General features: G+C 37.3%; 1 protein-coding gene across 1 annotated transcript; it reads right to left on the bottom strand.

Moving 5' to 3' along the window:
- Positions 1 to 13,436: 13,436 nt before the first annotated feature.
- LOC104248088 (GDSL esterase/lipase At5g45910-like) lies at positions 13,437 to 15,403 on the bottom strand. Its single transcript, XM_009804277.2, has 2 exons — positions 15,281 to 15,403; positions 13,437 to 14,483 (listed from the first exon to the last, which is right to left on the bottom strand). The coding sequence occupies exons 1-2, from the start codon at positions 15,401 to 15,403 to the stop codon at positions 13,437 to 13,439; spliced, it is 1,170 nt and encodes a 389-aa protein (XP_009802579.2).
- Between the last annotated feature and the right edge of the window lie 5,342 nt (positions 15,404 to 20,745).

The following is a 20,745-nucleotide window of genomic DNA, read 5'->3' as shown; positions in this document are numbered from 1 at the left end:
TTTGCAGCTCATTAACTTAATCACATAAGTACAACACAGATATCAGCAAGAAAGAGTCACTAAATGGTGCTCTGGAATGATCCAGGCCACATTTCTCACGGTGCACACCCACACGCCCGTCCCTTGGCGTTTGTGTCACCTCAATAGTAATCATAGAACACATAGTTTGGGGTTTCGAACACTCAGAACTAAGTTGGAAAGCGTTACTTACCTCAAGCCAAGCCAAACTCTAGCCCGCAACGCCTTTTCCTCTCGATTCGGCCTCCAAATGCCCCGAATCTAACCAAAATCAGAACCATAACAACAATATATTGTCACGACCTAAACATGGGCCGCGACGGGTACCCGGTACCTTATCCAACTGAGTACCAACGCAACGTATCTTTCTTATTACATCATCATATACATGTGACATGTGGGCCTAATAGGCCAACATAATCATTTATAAACTCAAAACACAGGCCGATAAGGCTGTACAATCTTTCACGTACACAATATCTATAAGCCTCTAATTATACGTAAATATCATAAAGGTCGGGACAGAGTCCCTCCATACTAAACAATACACGTCTAAATCATACTAATCAAACAAGCAACTCCGAAGCAAATAGAGCGCACCAACATCATCCGCTGAGATGATAGCCTACTTGGAGGGCTCTCGACCTATCTATTGGGACCTGCGGGCATGAAACGCAGCGTCCCCAGGCAAAAGGGATGTCAGTACGAAAAATATATCGAGTATGTAAGGTACATAAATAAGTACATAACAGACATGGAATAAATATAGAATAATTGACTCAACCAGTAAGTCTGGATAACTCTCTAAATAATAAATTGCTTTTAACATCATCCATATGCATATGAAAGTCATGTCGTGCATAGGTACATGTTTCATAATATCATCAACCTCTGAGGGCATCTCATCATATCACATCGGCCACTGTGGTAAAATTATCAATGTATACCAGCTGATCAGGTGGTGGTGCGTAAATAATGCTATAACCTTTTTCATATCCCGTATACATATATATACATACATATATATGCGTATATAACGTCATCTGGTCATGGGTCAATGTGCATGAATGCAATGCATGAAAAGTACATTAATAAAATCTTTCGGAATGTCATAAGACCATTTTGCCTTTGAATAATATCATAAAGTAAACTCTTTTCAACTTTCGTATTTTTCTGAGACCCATGAATAGATGATAAAATACTATGACACATAGAAATTTAAGAACATAGATATCTCTAATACTTCTATGAATAGAGTCATTTATGAAATTTATGTTTTTGCACGTTTTGTTCATATCATATAGATCATGCCAAAAGAAAGAAGGGATAGCCTTAACGTACCTGGAGTAGGGAAAACTCCGTATTATATTCTTGGAGAAGATTTCACCGTACTCCTTTAGAACCGCAAAATTTTACGTTGCTATAATTCTAACAATTCTCGTTGGAATTGTTTTGTGCAAGAATTTTCGTTGGAGCCTTTGTGGATTGAGTTTTACTACTATTCGTGAAGTGTTTGAATCTAGGAGAAATGATATGGAAAGGGAAATGGATGTTCTGACTGTTTTCAAAAAATGAAAGTAGAAACAAGACTTGTAGTAAGTCTTTATTCATTAAATTCCTATTAACTTAGAAGATAGCCACATAATGATAGAATGACTAAGAGTCATTCTTCTTATTTTGTGGCTTTCTGCCACGTTTCTGAGGGAAAAGGATTAATTTTATCCAAATATATCCCCAATTAATTAGACAATGTCCCGTTACCCGGTAATTAATCAATTACCCATAAAATTAAGAATTATTCCCACTTACTTAAAATATTACTCACTTTTCACATACATTATATACCTTACTAGTATGGTTATGTGGTACCTCGTATGACACTAATCCATAAATATCGGGTATTTTAGTTCGGGCCGTATTTTACCCCAAAATGCCAAACTTGGACAAAATTTATTTTCTTTGACTTGCTCCCCCTTTCACCTTCATGAATTTACTAATCGCTTGAGAAATAGCATAATCCTTATAATCTCCAAATAATCTTTTACTTGGACTGATGTCAATTACCTTACGATAAATTTAACGTACAATACTTCAGGTGCAACATCATCATAACTTAATACTGCAAAGTGTGACATCACCGTAATATAATACTACTGGGTGCAACACTGTCGTAACTTAATACTACAAAGCGTAACATCACCGTAATGTAATACTGCTGGGTGCAATACTATCGTAACTTTATACTGCGAAGCGTAACATCATCGTAATATATTACTGCAGAGGGTAACATCATCATAATATATTACTGTAGAACATAACATCGATGTAATACTGCGGGGCGTAACATTATTCTCCCCTTTGGAACATTCATCCTCGAATGTTGACTGATGCACTTATCATTTTCATAACTTTCTTCCAAATACTGTAGAACTTCCCTTGCCATCTAGGCGACTGTTCTGTGAATGAGTCCAAACTCCAGGGCATCCCCCCTTAGGCCTCCTTCTCACACCATAACTTGTAGTCGGAAGCATTCCAATATCGTAACTGTTGCTACCTTTCATCATACAGCCTGTACAATTTTGACCTTGTAAATGTGCCCAGTCTCTAGTCTTCATATGCAGAGCTTGATAAGATGTCCCTTTGGGAATATATGAGTATACTTAAGTTCTTCGCTCGGTACTTTGTTGAATTCACGAATATTGCTATATCTCATCGCATAGGTCCGTTTAGCCATCTGTATGAATTTACTGCCATAACTCTTACTTTAATTTGTCGTTGCTGAGGTATGCTACCAAATCCCAGCTTACTCTTGTTGCTTATTCCATATGTATAAATTTAAGTCCTTTAATGCTTCCTCATTACTGCTCATCTTTAGAATGACGGCCTAATCTCATCTCATACTTTGTGACTTTTGCCCATCTATTGTTGATTCACCTCCATATTGATCTACAATATACCACTGATAACTTGAAACTTCTTACGTAATACTTTGCCCCTATGGCTTACATTACATCAGGAAATATCTGAAGTGATTCCCACAATCGTATTTCATAGTGTCTAAATGTGATTCATCTTATGGGGGTATCCTAATTTCGTGCCGCCAGCGAAATCTTTTCTCCTTCTCTTCTTCTTGTTTTTTTTCAAATCATTATTCAAACGAAGGCCCAAACATAATCCTTTATCTATCATAATTATACCCTCATTTTATTACCAGGTCAGCATTTCATTCCTTCTAAATTCTATGAATCTTAGACTCCTTTGAGTTTATTAAGGCTATAACGAGCTTTGTATAACATAGAGAAACTGTCTGCTCTTCTTGTTTTCATGGGCTTAATCCTAAAGACTTATCCATTCTCGTCACCTTTTCACTTGCCTTTCCTCATCCTTAGTCCTTGTTTCCTTAAAACTTTATCGCTCTACCATACTTTAGCTTGTGACCTATACATATCCATTTATACTACCCGCAACTTTCCTTCAACTTGCTTGCACCATAGATTTTCTTATGTTATTCTGGAACGTCAAGCGAGACATCACATCATCTCTAACGTTTCTCTATTTTCTTAACTAGATCTCTCAGTACTTAGAAACCATAGGCTGGAAGACATGCCGCCGACAATGCCGCTATCATTCCCGGTTATTGGATCCCCGTGCTTATAGCCTTCTATCCGAAGTATGGACTATTCACGATCTTCTGCCTTTGAGTATCTTGTACGTTGTTCACTTTTACCTTGCTTACCTTAAAATCTCGCATCGTATCTTCTATCTCTTTCCTGACCTCCTTTCCACCTAGGTGTAATTCACGTCCATAACTTGAAGCTCTATTATAATACTCGCACCTCTGGTACATACGCAATCCGGTAGGAGCTTCATACTGACTTCTTATAAGGCTGGTACTTCTTCTAACTGGCTTCCTTGTAGGGCCATTATAGATTATGGTTGTTGTGCTATCTCTTTTGCACCTCAATATTAAGAGTGATTCTGCTATGTTCTTAATCACTATGTCCATAATTTTCTGGGTTCAATAATCAAACTCCTATTTACTTAGTTAATGTAACTCTTTAGTTTCCTCTTCCTTCTGATCAGCCTTTTTGTAGGCTTAAGCTATCTTCCAATCCATGGCTCATGGTATCAGTTATTACCTTATCCTTTTATGGGCGTTATGGAATATCCATGATACAATCTTCTAACAATTCAATCCTTTGTCTATGCCCTAGGCTCAATTCTTTCTTTTAACTTATATCGGAGTCTTCTATGGCTGTATGATTGTCAACAAATATGTTGCATGGATAATGCTCCAAAATCTTGAGTGTATCCATAACGTACTAACTCTGGATCATTGATCGAATAATTCTTTTGTTCCATCTTAGCTTATCTTAGTGCCCACACTTGCCAGAGTTTTCATACAACTCACATGATCTCGAATATTACTTTTAATTTTTACTTCCCATTTATTAGCCACGGTAGGTGTCACTTTCCTTTGGAATGCTTACAATGTTGTTGCGAGATTGTTGTTACACGACCATTTCCTCTTTAAGCCGTTGTGCTTAGGTTGAAGCCTTCTTTCTTATCTCCTCAGCTAGTCTTTCATTGTAGTACTTAGGGAGAACCCTTGACTCTCGTAAAGTTATGAGCTTATTACAAACCTTTTTATGTCCTTACTTGCCTATAATCATTCGTAGTTGCTTACTTCTATGCCCTTGTGCTTGTATGGTTGCTTCTGAATTGATATTTTGACTGCCTTCCCGGTGGCACTTTCTTTTATCCCCGTAACACTCATACGGTATTTTTAACTACCCCGACTCTTGCTTGAATATATCTCAAGTATTATAATGATATTCGTCGAGGCTGAATTCTCCATGTTGGGTTATACTACGTTTATCTTACATGATCTGATAACTCGTCTGTAACCTCCTGTTTAGCTATAACTGGGATCTTCCTAACCAATTACTAACTACTCGTTGGCCCATTCTCATATCAATATTCCTCGTAATCTTTCTTAGGTTATTTCCTTTGTCTTAACTTACGTCTCGCACTAGCTCTTTATTTATTAGTAACAGCTTGGGCAGGAACCTTTACTTTCTCTCCTTGATGTCATGCCTACATGATATTCTTGAATCGTTGCGTATCTGTAAAATTTGGATAAGTGCCATCTCATTCCTATTTCATTTATCGCATTCTTCCTTTACCATTCCATAGTCACTAGAACCTCTTAATTCTGACTTAATGCCACATCACTCCATATTCCCCCTTTTACGGGTGTACTAAGAGCTGAAGCCACGAGGATCTACCTATAGATATTTTACCTCTTCATCTTTGGCGTCGTTTCACAACATCAATGATCCTTACTCGCCTTGCGGCAATCCTTCTATACCAAGGATGACAAATTCCCTTACTCGCAAGGGTGGCACTTAATGTAATTGGTACATACAGTCCCTTAAGCTTAACTTTGGTAACATTGCTTGCTTTAGGGAAGTGTCTTTCTGAGTGACCATTCTCTGAATTTCTCATGAATCTTCTTTTTGATGTCCATCCTATTATTGCCGGAACGCGATCTGAAATTCTCATGATGATGACTATTATCAAATCACTCAGTCCCTAATTCATATTTAGTTTATCTTGTTCACTAGTCCATATTAATTTCTATTAATCTGGTGTCTAATTTTTTCTTCTGTTAATCACGTTAGAGTTGCGAACTTATTTCTTGAAATGAAGATATGACTTTATGGCCTATATTTTTTTATTGTCTCAAGACATGTCATCTTTTGTCTTTTCCTTCACCTGATTGTAAACTCTGTAATACTATCATCATTTTTTTGACCTACTGTTGTCATCCGTACATCGTACTCATAATGCTTCATTAACTCTATTCTTATCTTCCACTAATTATCTATGTCTACTGCTTTACTCTGAAAACTCGAACAAAATATTCTTTTACTTTTGGCTCCCCTTGCTCCATCCCTTGGCTCTTCCAGTTGCCTAGCATTCTTTCTTTACTGGGGCCGGGAGCCACACTAAAGTAATATTTATCCCTTCAAGGCTTCGAGTTCCTATCTTTGTAGTACTCATGTCTAGATGTACTATTTTAGAGTGCACCATCTGGGTGTCTCATAAAGAGATCTATTAGCACATTTGCAATATCCTTCGGAAATGTCAACTGACGCATACAATTCATCCATCATATCTTCTGCTTTTGTTAACCCCCATAGGGCATATCTGGAATGGGTGTGACCAATTGTATATACCTCTGTTACTATTGAATATAACTCAAAAAGCTTATGTTCCTCTACCTCAATTATAAACGTTGTTGACCTTCATTAATTGAGCGCCTCGTACCCTTCTTCATGTTGCTTCTTTTGCTTGTTGAAACTTGTATTTATCTTCTTAATCTCTCATTTTCTTTCACCATAAAGATGGATAGACATTCTTGCCTTAAGGCTTCTTATCAGGAAGCTTACACCTTTCAGTACACTCATGATATGCTAAACACCTCACATTTACTTATCGTAGGCATCATAAAAAAATCCAATTCCTCTGACTCAGCTTTTACACAACTATCTCTCTTTCCAATCTTCTTTCCGGATGTAGGTATCGTCTTATTACAAATAAAATAGAATTTCGGAATTTGAATTCTTATAAGTGAGCTCTACCACACGATCTAGAGTAAGAAGAAAAAGTGAAAGTCCTAAATGCCCTGTAGCCTCCTGCTTATAAGTGTGGTGCACGACACACCCATAAACAAGACTCTACTAGACACGGCTTGTAGGCTCCATAGAACAGAACTGCTCTGATACCACTTTTGTCATGACCCGATGGGCACCCGGTACCTTACTTAACCGAGTACAAACGTAACGAATCTTTCCTATTACATCATCATATACACGTGACATACTGGCCTAATAGGCTAACATAATCATTTATAAACTCAAAACAAAGGTCGACAAGGCCGTACAATCTTTCACGTACACGACATACGTCTACAAGCCTCTAAGAGTACGTAAATGTCATAAATATGGGGACAGAGTCCCGCCATACCAAACAATACACGTCTAAATCATACTAATCAAACAAGCAACTCCGAAGCAAATGGAGCGCACCAACATCTTCCGCTGAGCTAATAGCCTACTTGGAGGACTCTCGACCTGTCTATCGGGACCTGCGGGCATGAAATGCAGCATCCCCAGGCAAAAGGAACGTCAATATGAAAAATGTACCGAGTATGTAAGGCATATAAATAAGTACATAACATACATGGAAGAAATATAGAGTAATTGACTCAACTTGTAAGTCTGGATAACTCTGTAAATCATAAATTACTTTTAGCGTCATGCATATGTGTATGAATGTCATATCGTGCATTGCTACATGTTACATAACATCATCAACCACTGAAGGCATCCCATCATATCATATCGGTCACTGTGTGCAAAATCATCAACGTATATCAGCTGATCAAGTGGTGGTGCATATATAACGCCATAACTTTTCTCATATCCCATATACATATATATACATACATATATACGCGTATATAATGTCATCTGGTTACGGGTTAATGTACATGAATGCAATGCATAAAAAGTACATTAATAAAATCTTTCGGAATGTCATAAAACCATTTTGCCTTTGAGTAATATCATAAAGTAAACTCTTTTCAATTTTCGTATTTTTCTTAGACCCATGAACAAATGATAAAATATTATGACACATGGAATTCAAGAACATAGATATCTCTAATATTTCTATGAATAGAGTCATTTATGGAATTTGTGCATTTGCACGTTTCGTTCGTATCGTATGGATCATGCCAAAAGAAAGAAGGGATAGCCTTAACATATCTGGAGTAGGGAAAACTCTTTATTATATTCTTGGAGAAGATTGCATCGTACTCCTTTAGAACCGCAAAATTTTACGTTGCTATGATTCTAACAATTCTCGTTGGAATTGTTTTGTGCAAGAATTTTCGTTGGAGCCTTTGTGGATTGAGTTTTACTACTGTTCTTGAAGTGTTTGAATCTAGGAGAAATGATATGGAAAGGGAAATGGATGTTCTGATTGTTATCAAAAAATGAAAGTGGAAACAAGACTTGTATTAAGTCTTTATTCATTAAATTCCTATTAACTTAGAAGATAACCACCTAATAATAGAATGACTAAGCTTCTTATTTTGTGGGTTTCTGCTACATTCTGAGGGAAAAGGATTAATCTTATCCAAATATATCCCCAATTAATTAGGTAATGTCCCGATACCCGATAATTAATTAATTACTGCAATATTGAGAATTATTCCCACTTACTTAAACTATTACTCACTTTTCACATACCTTATACACCTTACTAGTATGGTCATATGGTACCTCGTATGACACTAGTCCATAAATATCGGGTATTTTAGCTCGGGCCGTATTTTACCCCAAAATGCCAAACTTGGACAAAATTCATTTTCTTTGACTTGCTCCCCCTTTCACCTTCATGAATTTACCAATCGCTTGTGAAATAGCATAATCTTTATAATCTCTAAATAATCTTTTACTTGGACTAATGTCAATTACCTTACGACAAATTTAAGGTACAATACTTCAGGGTGCAACATCGTCGTAACTTAATACTGCGAAGCGTGACATCACTGTAATGTAATACTGCTGGGTGCAACACTGTCGTAACTTAATATTGAAAAGCGTAACATCAACACAATGTAATACTGCTGGTGCAATACCGTCATAACTTAATACTGCGAAACGTAACATCATTGTAATATATTCCTGCAGAAGGTAACATCATCGTAATATATTACTGCAAAGCATAACATCGACGTAATATTGCGGGGTGTAATATATATACTCAGGGAACAAAGCCCATACAAAAATAATCAAATTACAACCCCGAAATTGGTCAAACCCGACCCCCTGGCTCACGTCTCAGAATCTGACAAAATTTACATCAATGGAATCCTTATTCCCCCACGAGTTCATTCATACCAAAAGTACCAAAATCCGACCACAAATGACCCCTCAAATCCCTAATTTTAGGCCTCCAATTTGTTTTTAAGCCCTAACCCCCAATTTGCTACTGATTTTCCCATAGATGTTGGGCTTAGAACGTTAAAAATCACCATAAATGCGTTTGGGAACAAAAGACCTTACCTTTACGAAACCCTCTTGAATTCTCCCTTGAATTTGCTCTCCAAATCTTTTTCCAGTTTGAAATGTGATGAAAAATAACCCAAATTCGTGAATGGTGGAATATATATGTTCTGACCCAGCAAAACCGCATCTGCGGTCCAATTATTGCACATGCGGCCCCAGGTGCACATCTGCGGATTTCACTTATCCGCACAGCCACTGCACCTGCGCTAAGATTCCCATACCTGCGAAATCACAGGTGCGCCCAAATCCCGCATCTGCGACTCCAACCATCCCTTCACTTGACCGCATCTGCGACTCTGTTTTTGCTTCTGCGGGCCCGCACCTGCGGTCCCCAAGCCGCAGGTGCGGTTATGACAGGAACTTCAGTCATTCAGCTGCTAATTCCAACTCAAAACCTCCTGTCCATCATCCAAAATTACCCTGATGCCCTCGGGACCTCAACCAAAGTTGCGAGAAAGTAATATACCACCTTCCAAACTTATACCAATCTTCGAAACACCTAAAATAACATCGAAATATCAAATTAACCATAGATTCAAGCCTAAGAACTCTAAAAACTTCCAAATTCCGCTTTTGATCAAAAAGTCTACCTCGTCCGAATGGCCTAAAATTTTGCACACACATCACAGATAACACAACGGACCTAATGCAACCTCCGAAATTCCATTCCAATCCCTATATCAAAATCTCCCCTATTAACCGGAAAATATCAAAATTTCAATTTCGCCAATTCAAGCCTAAATTACTCCGGACCTCCAAAATACATCCTGATCACGCTCCTAAGTCCCAAATCACCCCTCGAAGCTATCCGAATCATCAAAACCAGATTCCGAGATCATTTGCTCCCAAGTCAAATTCCAATTGACTTTTCTAACTAAAGAAAATTTCCCCATAGGTGAATTAATTTAATATGTGATTAATTGTGGGGACTACGTATGCATAAAGTGAAGAGAGTCCATACATAGCTACTATTCCTAATTATGTCCGGATAGTTTTAGGTTTACACCATGCTTTGTGGACACCGCTCTTTGATTATATTTGCGAAATTGTAACAAATGAAATTAAGTTGAGGATTTTCCAAGGATTTAAAGACTTCAAGTTGAATTATCTTTATTTTTAAAAGAATCAAGAAAGGGTTATGATTTAATGATAAAATTATATTTGACCGTGTCGCATGTATGATCCGCGAGCGGGGTAATTCCTTAAATTTATATTTGACCGCGTTGCAGATATGATTCACGAGCGGGGTGAATAGATGCAACTATGGTTCGCACCGTTCGACCCTCGGCAATGCACAATTTACATTTATGTTGGATCGGGCTAAACGTCCTCGGTGGAATTTATGTGTGATAATAGAACTGGAGTCCTTTTTATAGCTTGTAAAAATTCATCGTTTGAGAGATCATTTGTTTTAAATAAAGGAATTGTTTTGGGTTGTTAAATATGACGAAAGAATTGTTCAACTATTTCATGTTCTGAGTTTTATTGTTATCTCTATATATCATGCTTAACTAGAACGTCATATTATTCTATTGTTGGCCCTAGTAAATGTCAGAGTCGACCCCTCGTCACTACTTCTTCGAGGTTAGACTAGATACTTATTGGGTACATATTTTTATGTACTCACGCTACACTTCTGTACTTAATTGTACAGGATCTGAGGCAGGTGCTCTGGCCACCAGTCCAGCGCGCAGATCTGACTCCTATCCCGAGACTTCACGGTGAGCTGCCTTCTGAGCCGTTCTGCAGCAGCTGGAGTCTCTCTTATGCTTTATTTTGCGGTCTATTTTCTTTCAGACAGGCTAGTGTTCTTTTATACATTCTACTAGATTGCTCACATACTTGTGACACCAGGTCTTGGCACACACACTAGTAGACTTATGATTTTGGTATTGTATACATGATTACGGCTTGTATTAGTTGCTTCCATTACTTTTGTTTCATTGGTAAATTTCTAAATCTTTTAACAAATGAAAAATTATTATCCACTCAGTAATTTACTTAAATGGGAAATCACTAGTTTAGTAAGCGTTGGCTTGCCTAGCAATGGTGTTGGGCGTCATCACGACCTACGATGGAATTAGGTCGTGACAATGCATATCCTACTAAAAAGTTGATTTTTTTTCCTTCAATTTTCCATGATCGTCAACTTTATATATATATATATATATATTCCATAACTAGCTGTCTAAATCATGAACAAATTTTTTAATTAAACAATAACAACAACCTAGTGAGATCCCACATGTGTGGTCTGAGGAGGATAGTTTATACGCAGGCGTTACCCCTAATCCAGAGGAATAGAGAGGCTGTTTTCCATAGACCTGTGGCACGAGAAGAAAATATTTTAAATTAAACATCATGCATATATCCTACTAAAAAGTTGAAAAATTCTTTTTCCTTCAATTTTCCATGCTCATCAATGTATTTTGGTCCTTTTGGTTGTCTGGTAAGCAAGGTTGTCCAATATTAATGCTCAAACTTGGATTCCTCCCCCAAAAATTTCTTTGTTTATTTATCATTATCATTTTTTATCATCACCCCCCCCCCCCAGTTCCTTCTTATACAATCATAATATTATGAAGTCTCATCAAATGAAAGGAGGAGTACTGCAAAAATTTTACCTACTTTATTCCTTGTGAAATTCGACCTAACACATTAATCTCTTCAATTGATGAAAGCATAAGTCCTGGCTGGGCGCGAGCTCCATTTCACCTCATGCTAGTCTTTATGGCATCTGAGGTCTTAAATAATGTCAATTTAGAAAATGGCTTAATCTAAGCAGTGGCAGATCCACCCTTTCAGGTGGGGTAGCATGACACCCACTAGGTTAGCAAAAATGTTAGATACATATGCTGTTTTTAAACAATGTTAAATATTCAATCTTAGTCACCTGCAGTCTCAAACTAAACAAAAGTGTCATGGCTAAAGGACGTTTTGCAAGTTTTTCTTGCATGTAAGGCTCATGTTCCAAGGTAAATACATACCGGCATACCAATCCAATAAGTACATGATACATGTATTCACTATTCACAAACATGGTTAATGCTAAACTGTAGTTAATTAATATACATCATCACATTAATTTATCACTTAACCATAATAAATTAATATAACTTAGTGTAAACATCCGGTATATAAATATAAGTACTGCTCTTAATCCCATAATATATACCAGTAATTAAGTAGGAATTGTCTTCCAGGCCATACAGAGGTGTGCTTTCGTACTTTCTGCCACTGTCGATGAGTTATATCTTTCACTGACTTTGATTTTACCGACTCTATCTCCTACTGTGTTAGCGAACAATAATAGCTCTCTTTATTGTAGGAAGGAAAATATAACTTCTTGTCTTCTTTAGCAGAAGTTTGCAAGTCTATAGGTCTTAACACTGCTGTTCTGTTTTTACTTTTTAGAGTTCAATCATCTATAATTACAGGCATAGACAAATCAAGAATACATGCAATGAGCGCACTTGCATCTACTATATGAATCTAGGACTATAAATATGAATAGAGAATAAATTATTTTCTACACTTTGAAGACAAGTGCATGAAAAATATCACTTTCTCTGCAAATAGCTAAATACATCAGTGCATTTTACGAAAACACTAACATTTCCATGTGCATTTGTTATACAAAAACAGCCTACTTTAAGGCCACAACATCCACATATATGTTCATTTGTGGATATTCTACGAGGTAACAAAAAATACAACATCCAGACTTTACAAAGTAGCTACACAAAAACCACCAAAATCTTTAACGCTTATCATTGATAATCATCTACACCATAGTCTAACGATCAAGTTCACCCACTCTCAAAAAGAATTCCATTCTCTTTACATCCTGAGTGATTCCCGTTGCAGCCTTGACTCGCAGATCCGAGCTGTATAATTTAAAAGCTGGGGATCCAAGGATAGAAAAGATCTTACCATGAATATCAGATACGTCATGCTCCCCTAACTTGCCAATTAAAATACTCATTCCCCTTAATTTATGTCTTCAATTTCAAAATTTCAGTGTTAGTAGTTAAAAAAAGAAAAACAGAAAACAAGAGGTATTGCATCATTCAAGACAAATCAAAGAATTTCTTATTGATTGGTAAAAAAAGAAAGGCATACAGTGAGAAGAGGGTATTAGCCACTGTACATACAAAACAATATTTGAGGGCCTACCCTATAGATCAAAGTACAAAACTCTTTGTTTGTTCGAACCTCTTCAGCAAAATTAAAGCGACTCAGATTGGCAGAGCAAAACAAATACTTTAGTAGTTACTAGTCCACTATGTTATTAGCATGCAACTCCAATAAATGCCTTAGAGCATCTCTAAATCGTCCATAAATCTTTGAATGGTGATGCCTTTTTGCAGCAGCTGCTCCATGACCTCGTTCGAACTTGAACTCTGGAAATACAAAACCCTTTTTGCTGAAGAGAGTATCAATCATATTCTTCGAAGCCTCAGGTGTCAATCGAAATCCATCCCAATGTATATGTGAAGCCCTATCAGAACATGCTACAACTCCTTCCTCTCCACACTGCTTATGCGGATCAAAATTAAAGGGACCGCTGCCAGTACTACCGCAACAAACCTTCATCAACGTCTTAGTCTTGAATCCCAAGAATGCGTGATTTCGAATAATAGCCATGAACGCCTTGTAATAATCTGCATATATGATCTCAACTTCAGGGTACTTCAATCGCAGCTCCTCCAATGCTTGCCATAGATGATCATTGTGCAATGTTGCGAACAAATTTAGTCCTTTGTGACATTGAATTTTCCTGCTATTGTCGTTTTCGGGAAACATTGTTCGAAACCCTGGAAGGCAACCCGCGGGAATAATTCCAGAAACCACAAAGTGTTTGGCCTCTGCATCTTTGATCAGTTGTTCGATAGAATTCTTGATTGTCTCCACAACATCAGGGACAAGCTTGGACACTTCAGAAATAGATCTTGTATGCAAAAGAGAGTGCTTGTAATCATTAAAACCAGGCTGATCCATAAAGACGATAGCTTTCTGAAGAACCTTGTTCTTGCCGCAGTCATGAAAAGAGAAGCAATCCTTATAGAAGAGTTTCATAAAGGCGGAAATCTGCGAGTGATGAGACTGCTGAGGCGCTGGGATGCCATTCTTGATGAAGGAAAAGGGACTCATAACTGTTGCTCCAGGCGTCATGAAACTAATACCGGACTCAAACTCAACGCCTTCTTCGGTGTAATGTTGTAGAGAAGGCAGACCAAGCACAGCGGCTAAATGATCAGAAGTAGAAGCAGAATCACTGTCTCCGAAGCTGTAAATGGAATAAAATGGGGAAGTTTCTGCCTGCACGTAAGCGGAACAAGGAGCGAAAAAGAAAGAGGAGATCACTAATAGAAAGATGAAGAAACAATGGTTGGTAAGGGAAGCCATTGAAAGAGATGAAACAGCGATCATAAGCACAAGGCAGGGGAAAACTTAGTTTAGGTTAGTGGTAGTATTTATAGAGGTCCCTCATCCGTGGAGTTTAAGCAATGTTACAGAAACCTAGTAGTAATAGGAAATCAAATTCTGACTGCGGCAGATTTCCATATATTCTTTGTTTTCTTACTTTTGCTTGAATTTGCTTGATTAAAAAGGCCTACGATTTAGGTAGGAATTTCCATATTCAATTTTGAAGCAGAATTTAAAACTATAAGGTAACTTTATTAAATGCCAAGAATTAGGAAAAAAATTCTGAATGGATTTCATTTAAGGAAACTTTCATAAGTATTAAGTACAACATATATTAAGTATATTATACATATATATCCGTCTATTATATGTTCATATATGCATCCATATCTTCCATTTTCACACCCAAACTCAACACCCAAGAATTATACCTAACCCAAGTACATGTCAATCAAGTTGCAGATGAAGTGCATACCATTTTTATACCTAAACACAATTTAATAAATAAAGTATCCATGTATTTTTAAGACGAAATACATACTATTTTTATAACTAAACACAATTAAAATGCATGGTATAATTTGGTTATCTAATTGTGTCTAGGTATAAAACTTGTGTGTACTTTGTCTTCAAAATATCCATTAGTATAATTTGATTCATTCTTAAAACGAGCACCTTATTGCTCAAACTTTGCAAGAGTTACCCCCTTCATACAGAACATTTGTTTCCGGATAAAATGCCAATAGGTCATTTCCCTCATTTTTTGCTCTATGTCCTCGTCTTCTCACTGAAGAGGAACACGTCAAAGCCATTTCACCTGATGATTTTCAACAGTCGGTGGCTCTCCTTGCTGCCACCGGACATTCTAGCGATATTAGTCGCTTCGATCAATAAAATCAAGGTTGTGTCTCTAATAAAAATCATGGGAGATTTCATAATAAGAATCGTGGCCGTGGATTTGGGCATAACAATTATCACACAAATTTTGGTAATTCTTCTCGCTCTTTCCCTGTTGGTCAAAGCATACCTGGCCCTCCACCTACTCCAAATGATACGAAATCGATGACACAATGTCAGATTTGTTTTCACTACGACCATACAACTTTGGATATTGCAATCACTTCAACCATTAATTTATTCCACGTAATTCTCCCAAAGGTTTGTCAACAATGAGCCTAAAAAAAGTACCCACAACAATCTGGTATCCTGATACGAGTGCCTCCTCACACATAATTAGAAATTCAAATGTCATTTCTGATCCTGTACCATATCAGGGTAATGCTCAAGCAGGGGCGGATTTAGGGGGGCGCAAGGGTGTTCACCCGAATACCCTTCGCCGAAAAATTACACTGTATATATAAGGCAAAATCTATTTTTTATTTCTATATATTAAGTTTTGAACACCCTTAACACAATCCAAAAATGTAGTTTAGTGGTCAAGGGAGTTCAAAATCTACCTAAGGTCATGAGTTCAATTCTCACTAGCTACAAAAAAAAAATTTTTGAACCCCCTTCGTGGAGATCCTGCCTCCGTCACTGTGCTCAAGTGATGGTTGGCAATGGTAACCTACTTCATATCTCTCATGTTGGTCATAGTTTTCTTCCTACTTCTAAACAACCTTTGCTTCTTAAAAATATTCTTTTTTGTTCCTCAACTTAAGAAAAAATTGTTATCTATTTATCGCCTTTGTGTAAACAATAAATGTTTGCTAAATTCACTTAATGTTCATTTTCCATTAAGGATCCGAAGAGCAACCACATATGCTTCAATGTACAAATTCTAGCTTGCTCTATCTGTTTTCATCTTCTTCAAGATTCACTCTATCAAAATATCCTACTGCTTTGTTTGGATCTGCTTCGCAATCTTCATTGTGGCACAAATGGCTTGGCCATCCTGGAAAACTTGTGTTTGATGTATTTTCATGAAATAAAGTTATTTCTAGCTCTTCATGCTTTAATCCTTCTATGTGTAATGTTTGTCATTTGGGAAAACAATCTAGGCTCACATTTTCAAGTTTTACAAGTACAACAAATAAATCTTTCCTTTTAATACACTCTAATGTGTGTACATTTCCTCTTGTATTCAATTCTGGTTATTTTTATTATGTGCTTTTTGTGGATGATTGTACCAAATTCTCTTGGACATATCTCATGCATAAAAAATCTGAAACATTTGACAAACTTCTTGAATTCTATAATACGATATCATGTGTCTTTGATTCATCAATTTCATATTTTCAATCTGACGGGGATAAAGACTATAATAATACTCAGTTTAAGTCCTTTTTCTGTGACAATGGTATTACTCACTGATTTTCTTGCCCATATACTCTCCAGCAAGATGGCCATGCTAAATTGCAAACATCGACACCTCAATAATGTTATCCATTGCTTACTTTTTAAAGTTAATGCCCCACTATCATTTTGGCTTAAAGCTCTGGTTTATGTTACTTATATTATTAACATGCTTCTACATTAAAATTTGAAGTTTTCCTCACCATTTAAATGTTTATTCCAAAAAGAACCAGATTTATCCATTGTAAAAATATTTGGGTATCTTTGTTATTCACGTACTGTCTTTGATCATGGTCATAAACTCCATCCACGTTCCACTCCTTGCTTATGTGTGAAGATTTCTTCCGATCACAAGAGATACATGTGCCTTGATCCTTCAACTAACAAAGTGCTAATTTTTAGGTATGTAAAATTTGTAGAAGATATATTTTCTTACCCTTTTATGTTTCCAGATTCTAACCCTGCTAAATTTCTTAGCAACTTTGATTTTTTCCCACATCAACCTCACTTACATCATCTCCTAATATTTCTTCACCACAACCTACCCATGTATTTCTCCCCTTAAATTATGGGATTCAAACATCTCCTTCAAATTTTCACGCCAACACACTTCCTAATTCACATGATTCTTGTAATTCAGCTCCATCTAATAATTCTCCGTGTTCTTCCCCTTCTAATAATTTTCCTACTTCATCTCCACCTAGTAATTCTCATAATTCATCTCCCTCAAGAAATTCTCCAAATTTATCTCCCTCAAGTAATTTTGCTAACTCACCTCAATCAAACTCTTCTTTTCGAGTTGTCACGATCCAAAACTCATTATAGACCTTGATGGCGCCCAACGTCACAGTTAGACAAGCCAACAGTGAATTACAACTTAATTACGCATTTTATTATTTTCAAAATCATGAATTTTATTAGATAAAGAAATCAACGCATTAAAATCATGAAAACTTAAAATTAAATAGAATAGAAAATAAAGGTGTGTAAATGCTAAGCAAAATCACAAACAACATCTAGAACATCCCAAAACCCTGTGTCACAAGTGCATGAGCTTTTACTAAAGAGTATGATAATAATACATACGTCCAGAATGTAAATAAGGCAGGATAGAGTAAATAGTACGATGGAGACTCTGTGAGCTACGATACGTAGCCTGGCATGAGCTCACCATTAAATTCTCTTCAGCAGTTGCGCCTACGCGCCAAGATAACCACCAATTGAACTTGTCAAATCCTGCCCATTTAGTGCACACGTGTAGCATGAGTATGTAAATCAATGCGTGCCCAGTAAATATCTAGCCTAACCCGGAGAAGTAGTACGTGGGGTCTACATCGACACTTACTAGAGGTCCAATAAAGCAATATAATAAATCATAAGCAGATATGAGGCACACTACAATAATCGGGTAAATCTGTAAGTTACATAATCTTCCAAAAATTTCTTTTAAAGGTATGAGTTTCTCAGTCTTGTATTCTACCTCAACATCTTAGATGTATCAAGTGCCAATATCAAACGGATAAGGAATACCATATAAAATGCCAGGCATCAGTAGGAGAATAATCTTGTGAATATTCGGACTGCCAGCGATATAGTGTACGATTATACCGAGGTTGTTCAGCCCGATCAAGAATAATGTGTACACTGCCGAGGGTCGAGCGGCACGAACCATAGATGCATCTATTATATTGTTGAGGCATTCGATCGCTTCATAATAAAAGAAGAAACTTATCGAATTACGAGTCATGTACGAACAACACAAATATAGGTGCATAATAGTGAATATACTCCTTTATGTTTCTCAGATATTTTGGCAACAACTCAAGGTTATAAAGATCGACCTTGTATACATATGTTTTTAAAACAATTTCAATAAAAAATTAAATTAGTTAAGCTAGCAAAATGAGTCCAAACAATTCAAATATTACATGATAAAGCTCTACATCTACGCGGACATAAACATGCTTTACCTAAGTATGGATTCTCGTCACCTCGTGCGTACATAGCATCCACAACTAGTAGTACATAATTATTACATCACCTAGGAGGTAGTTTACCCCTCACAAGGTTAGACAGGAGATTTACCTTGCTCCGAAGTTCCATAACCGGCTTCCACGCCTCTTTAACACTTCAAACCAATGCCCATCGATCCAAAACTAGTCAAACAATTTGCAAATCAATCAAAATATACTCCAATGCATATAATTTAACAATTTATAATAATTCTCAAATGTGCTCGATAAGTCAACAAAGTCAACCCTCGGGCACACGTGTCCGGATTCCGAAAATTCTTGAAGATAATCATTACCCATAGCACCACAAACTCACATATATAGTTCATTCCTGATTCCATGTCCAATTTCGTGATCAAAATCTAAAAATACTAAATTCTAGGTTTTCCTCCAAATCCCACAAATTTCATGATTAAATCTATATATAAACCATCTATATTTGGGATGCCCAGCTGCCCTGCCCTTCACGTTTGTGCTTCGCCCTCACGTTTACAAAGTCCTTCTGCCTCACAGCCACCCAGCTTTTTTCGCGTTTGTGACCTCCTTGTCACGTTTGCGTAGGTTGCCTCTATCTTTCTCCGCGTTCGCGACATCTCTGTCGCATTCGCGATGAGCAAAAATCCAGCCGCCCAAAATTCCTTCTTTGCGAATGCGTGAGACCCTTTGCGTTCACATAGAACGAAACCAGACACCAACACCAACAATTGCAAAACAAGGAAAAATGGTCCGAACCCATCCCGAAATACACCCGAGGCCCCCGGGACCCCGTCCAATCACACCAACCAGTCTCAAAACAGAACACATACCTGTTTGAGGCCTCAAATCACACTAAACAACATCAAAACTTTGAATCGATGATCAACTTTCTACTTTCAACATTCAAACTTCGACGAACGTGTCCGATTCTTACTTAAACATTCCGCAATGACGCCAAACATTATGTACAAGTTATAAATCACGATACAAACCTATTCCAAGGCTCGAAACCTCAAACAGACATTGAAAATACCAAAGTCCACTTCAACCAAACTTAAGAAATTCTTAAACCTTCAAAATGCCAACTTTCCATAATAAGCGTCGAAATGCTCTCGGACCACCCAATACTCAACCTGAACATACGCCCAAGTCCGAAATCATAATACGAACCTATTGAAACTTTCAAATCCTGATTCCGAAGTCGTTTACTCAAAAATCAAACCTTAGTTAGCTCTTCCAACTTAAAGCTTCCGAATTTAGAATTTTCCTACTGAAACAACTCCGAACTTCCCAAAAATCAATTCTGACCACACGTATAAGTCATAAAACATGAAGTGAAGCTACTCACGGCCTCAAACTGTCGAACGACGCACTAGAGCTCAAAACGACTGGTCGGGCCATTACATTCTCCACCACTTAAACATATGCTCGTCCTCGAACGTGCCAAGAATATTCCGGAGTTGCCCAAAATCACTATTTAACACCTCGTGCACCTACCCGTGTCACCACAACACATGTGAGCACGTTAGCTCGAGCCAGACCTCAAATCTTCCCTATAACCTTAGCCAACAAGCTTTAGAACCAAATTCCATCATCCAGAATTCTCCGCGAGACCCGATTGTAACATATAAACACCGCATCAATCACTAGACACTGCACCAAAATATGATCATGCGCCTATGGTGAAATCACACTATGCACCACATAAGTCGTTTGCCCATAATAACATCCTCTAACCATAATAGCTGCAATTTCACAAATCTGATGCCCACAATACACCTCATAACATATGTAGCCCTGTTCCAACTCTCGCAATACTACCACGATGAAAGAGATGTGTAGAAACTCATACCCACCTATCCAAATGAATA

Source organism: Nicotiana sylvestris, chromosome 3 (genome assembly GCF_000393655.2).
Source record: "Nicotiana sylvestris chromosome 3, ASM39365v2, whole genome shotgun sequence".
Taxonomy (NCBI): Eukaryota; Viridiplantae; Streptophyta; class Magnoliopsida; order Solanales; family Solanaceae; genus Nicotiana; species Nicotiana sylvestris.
This window is presented reverse-complemented; position numbering and strand designations above follow the sequence as displayed.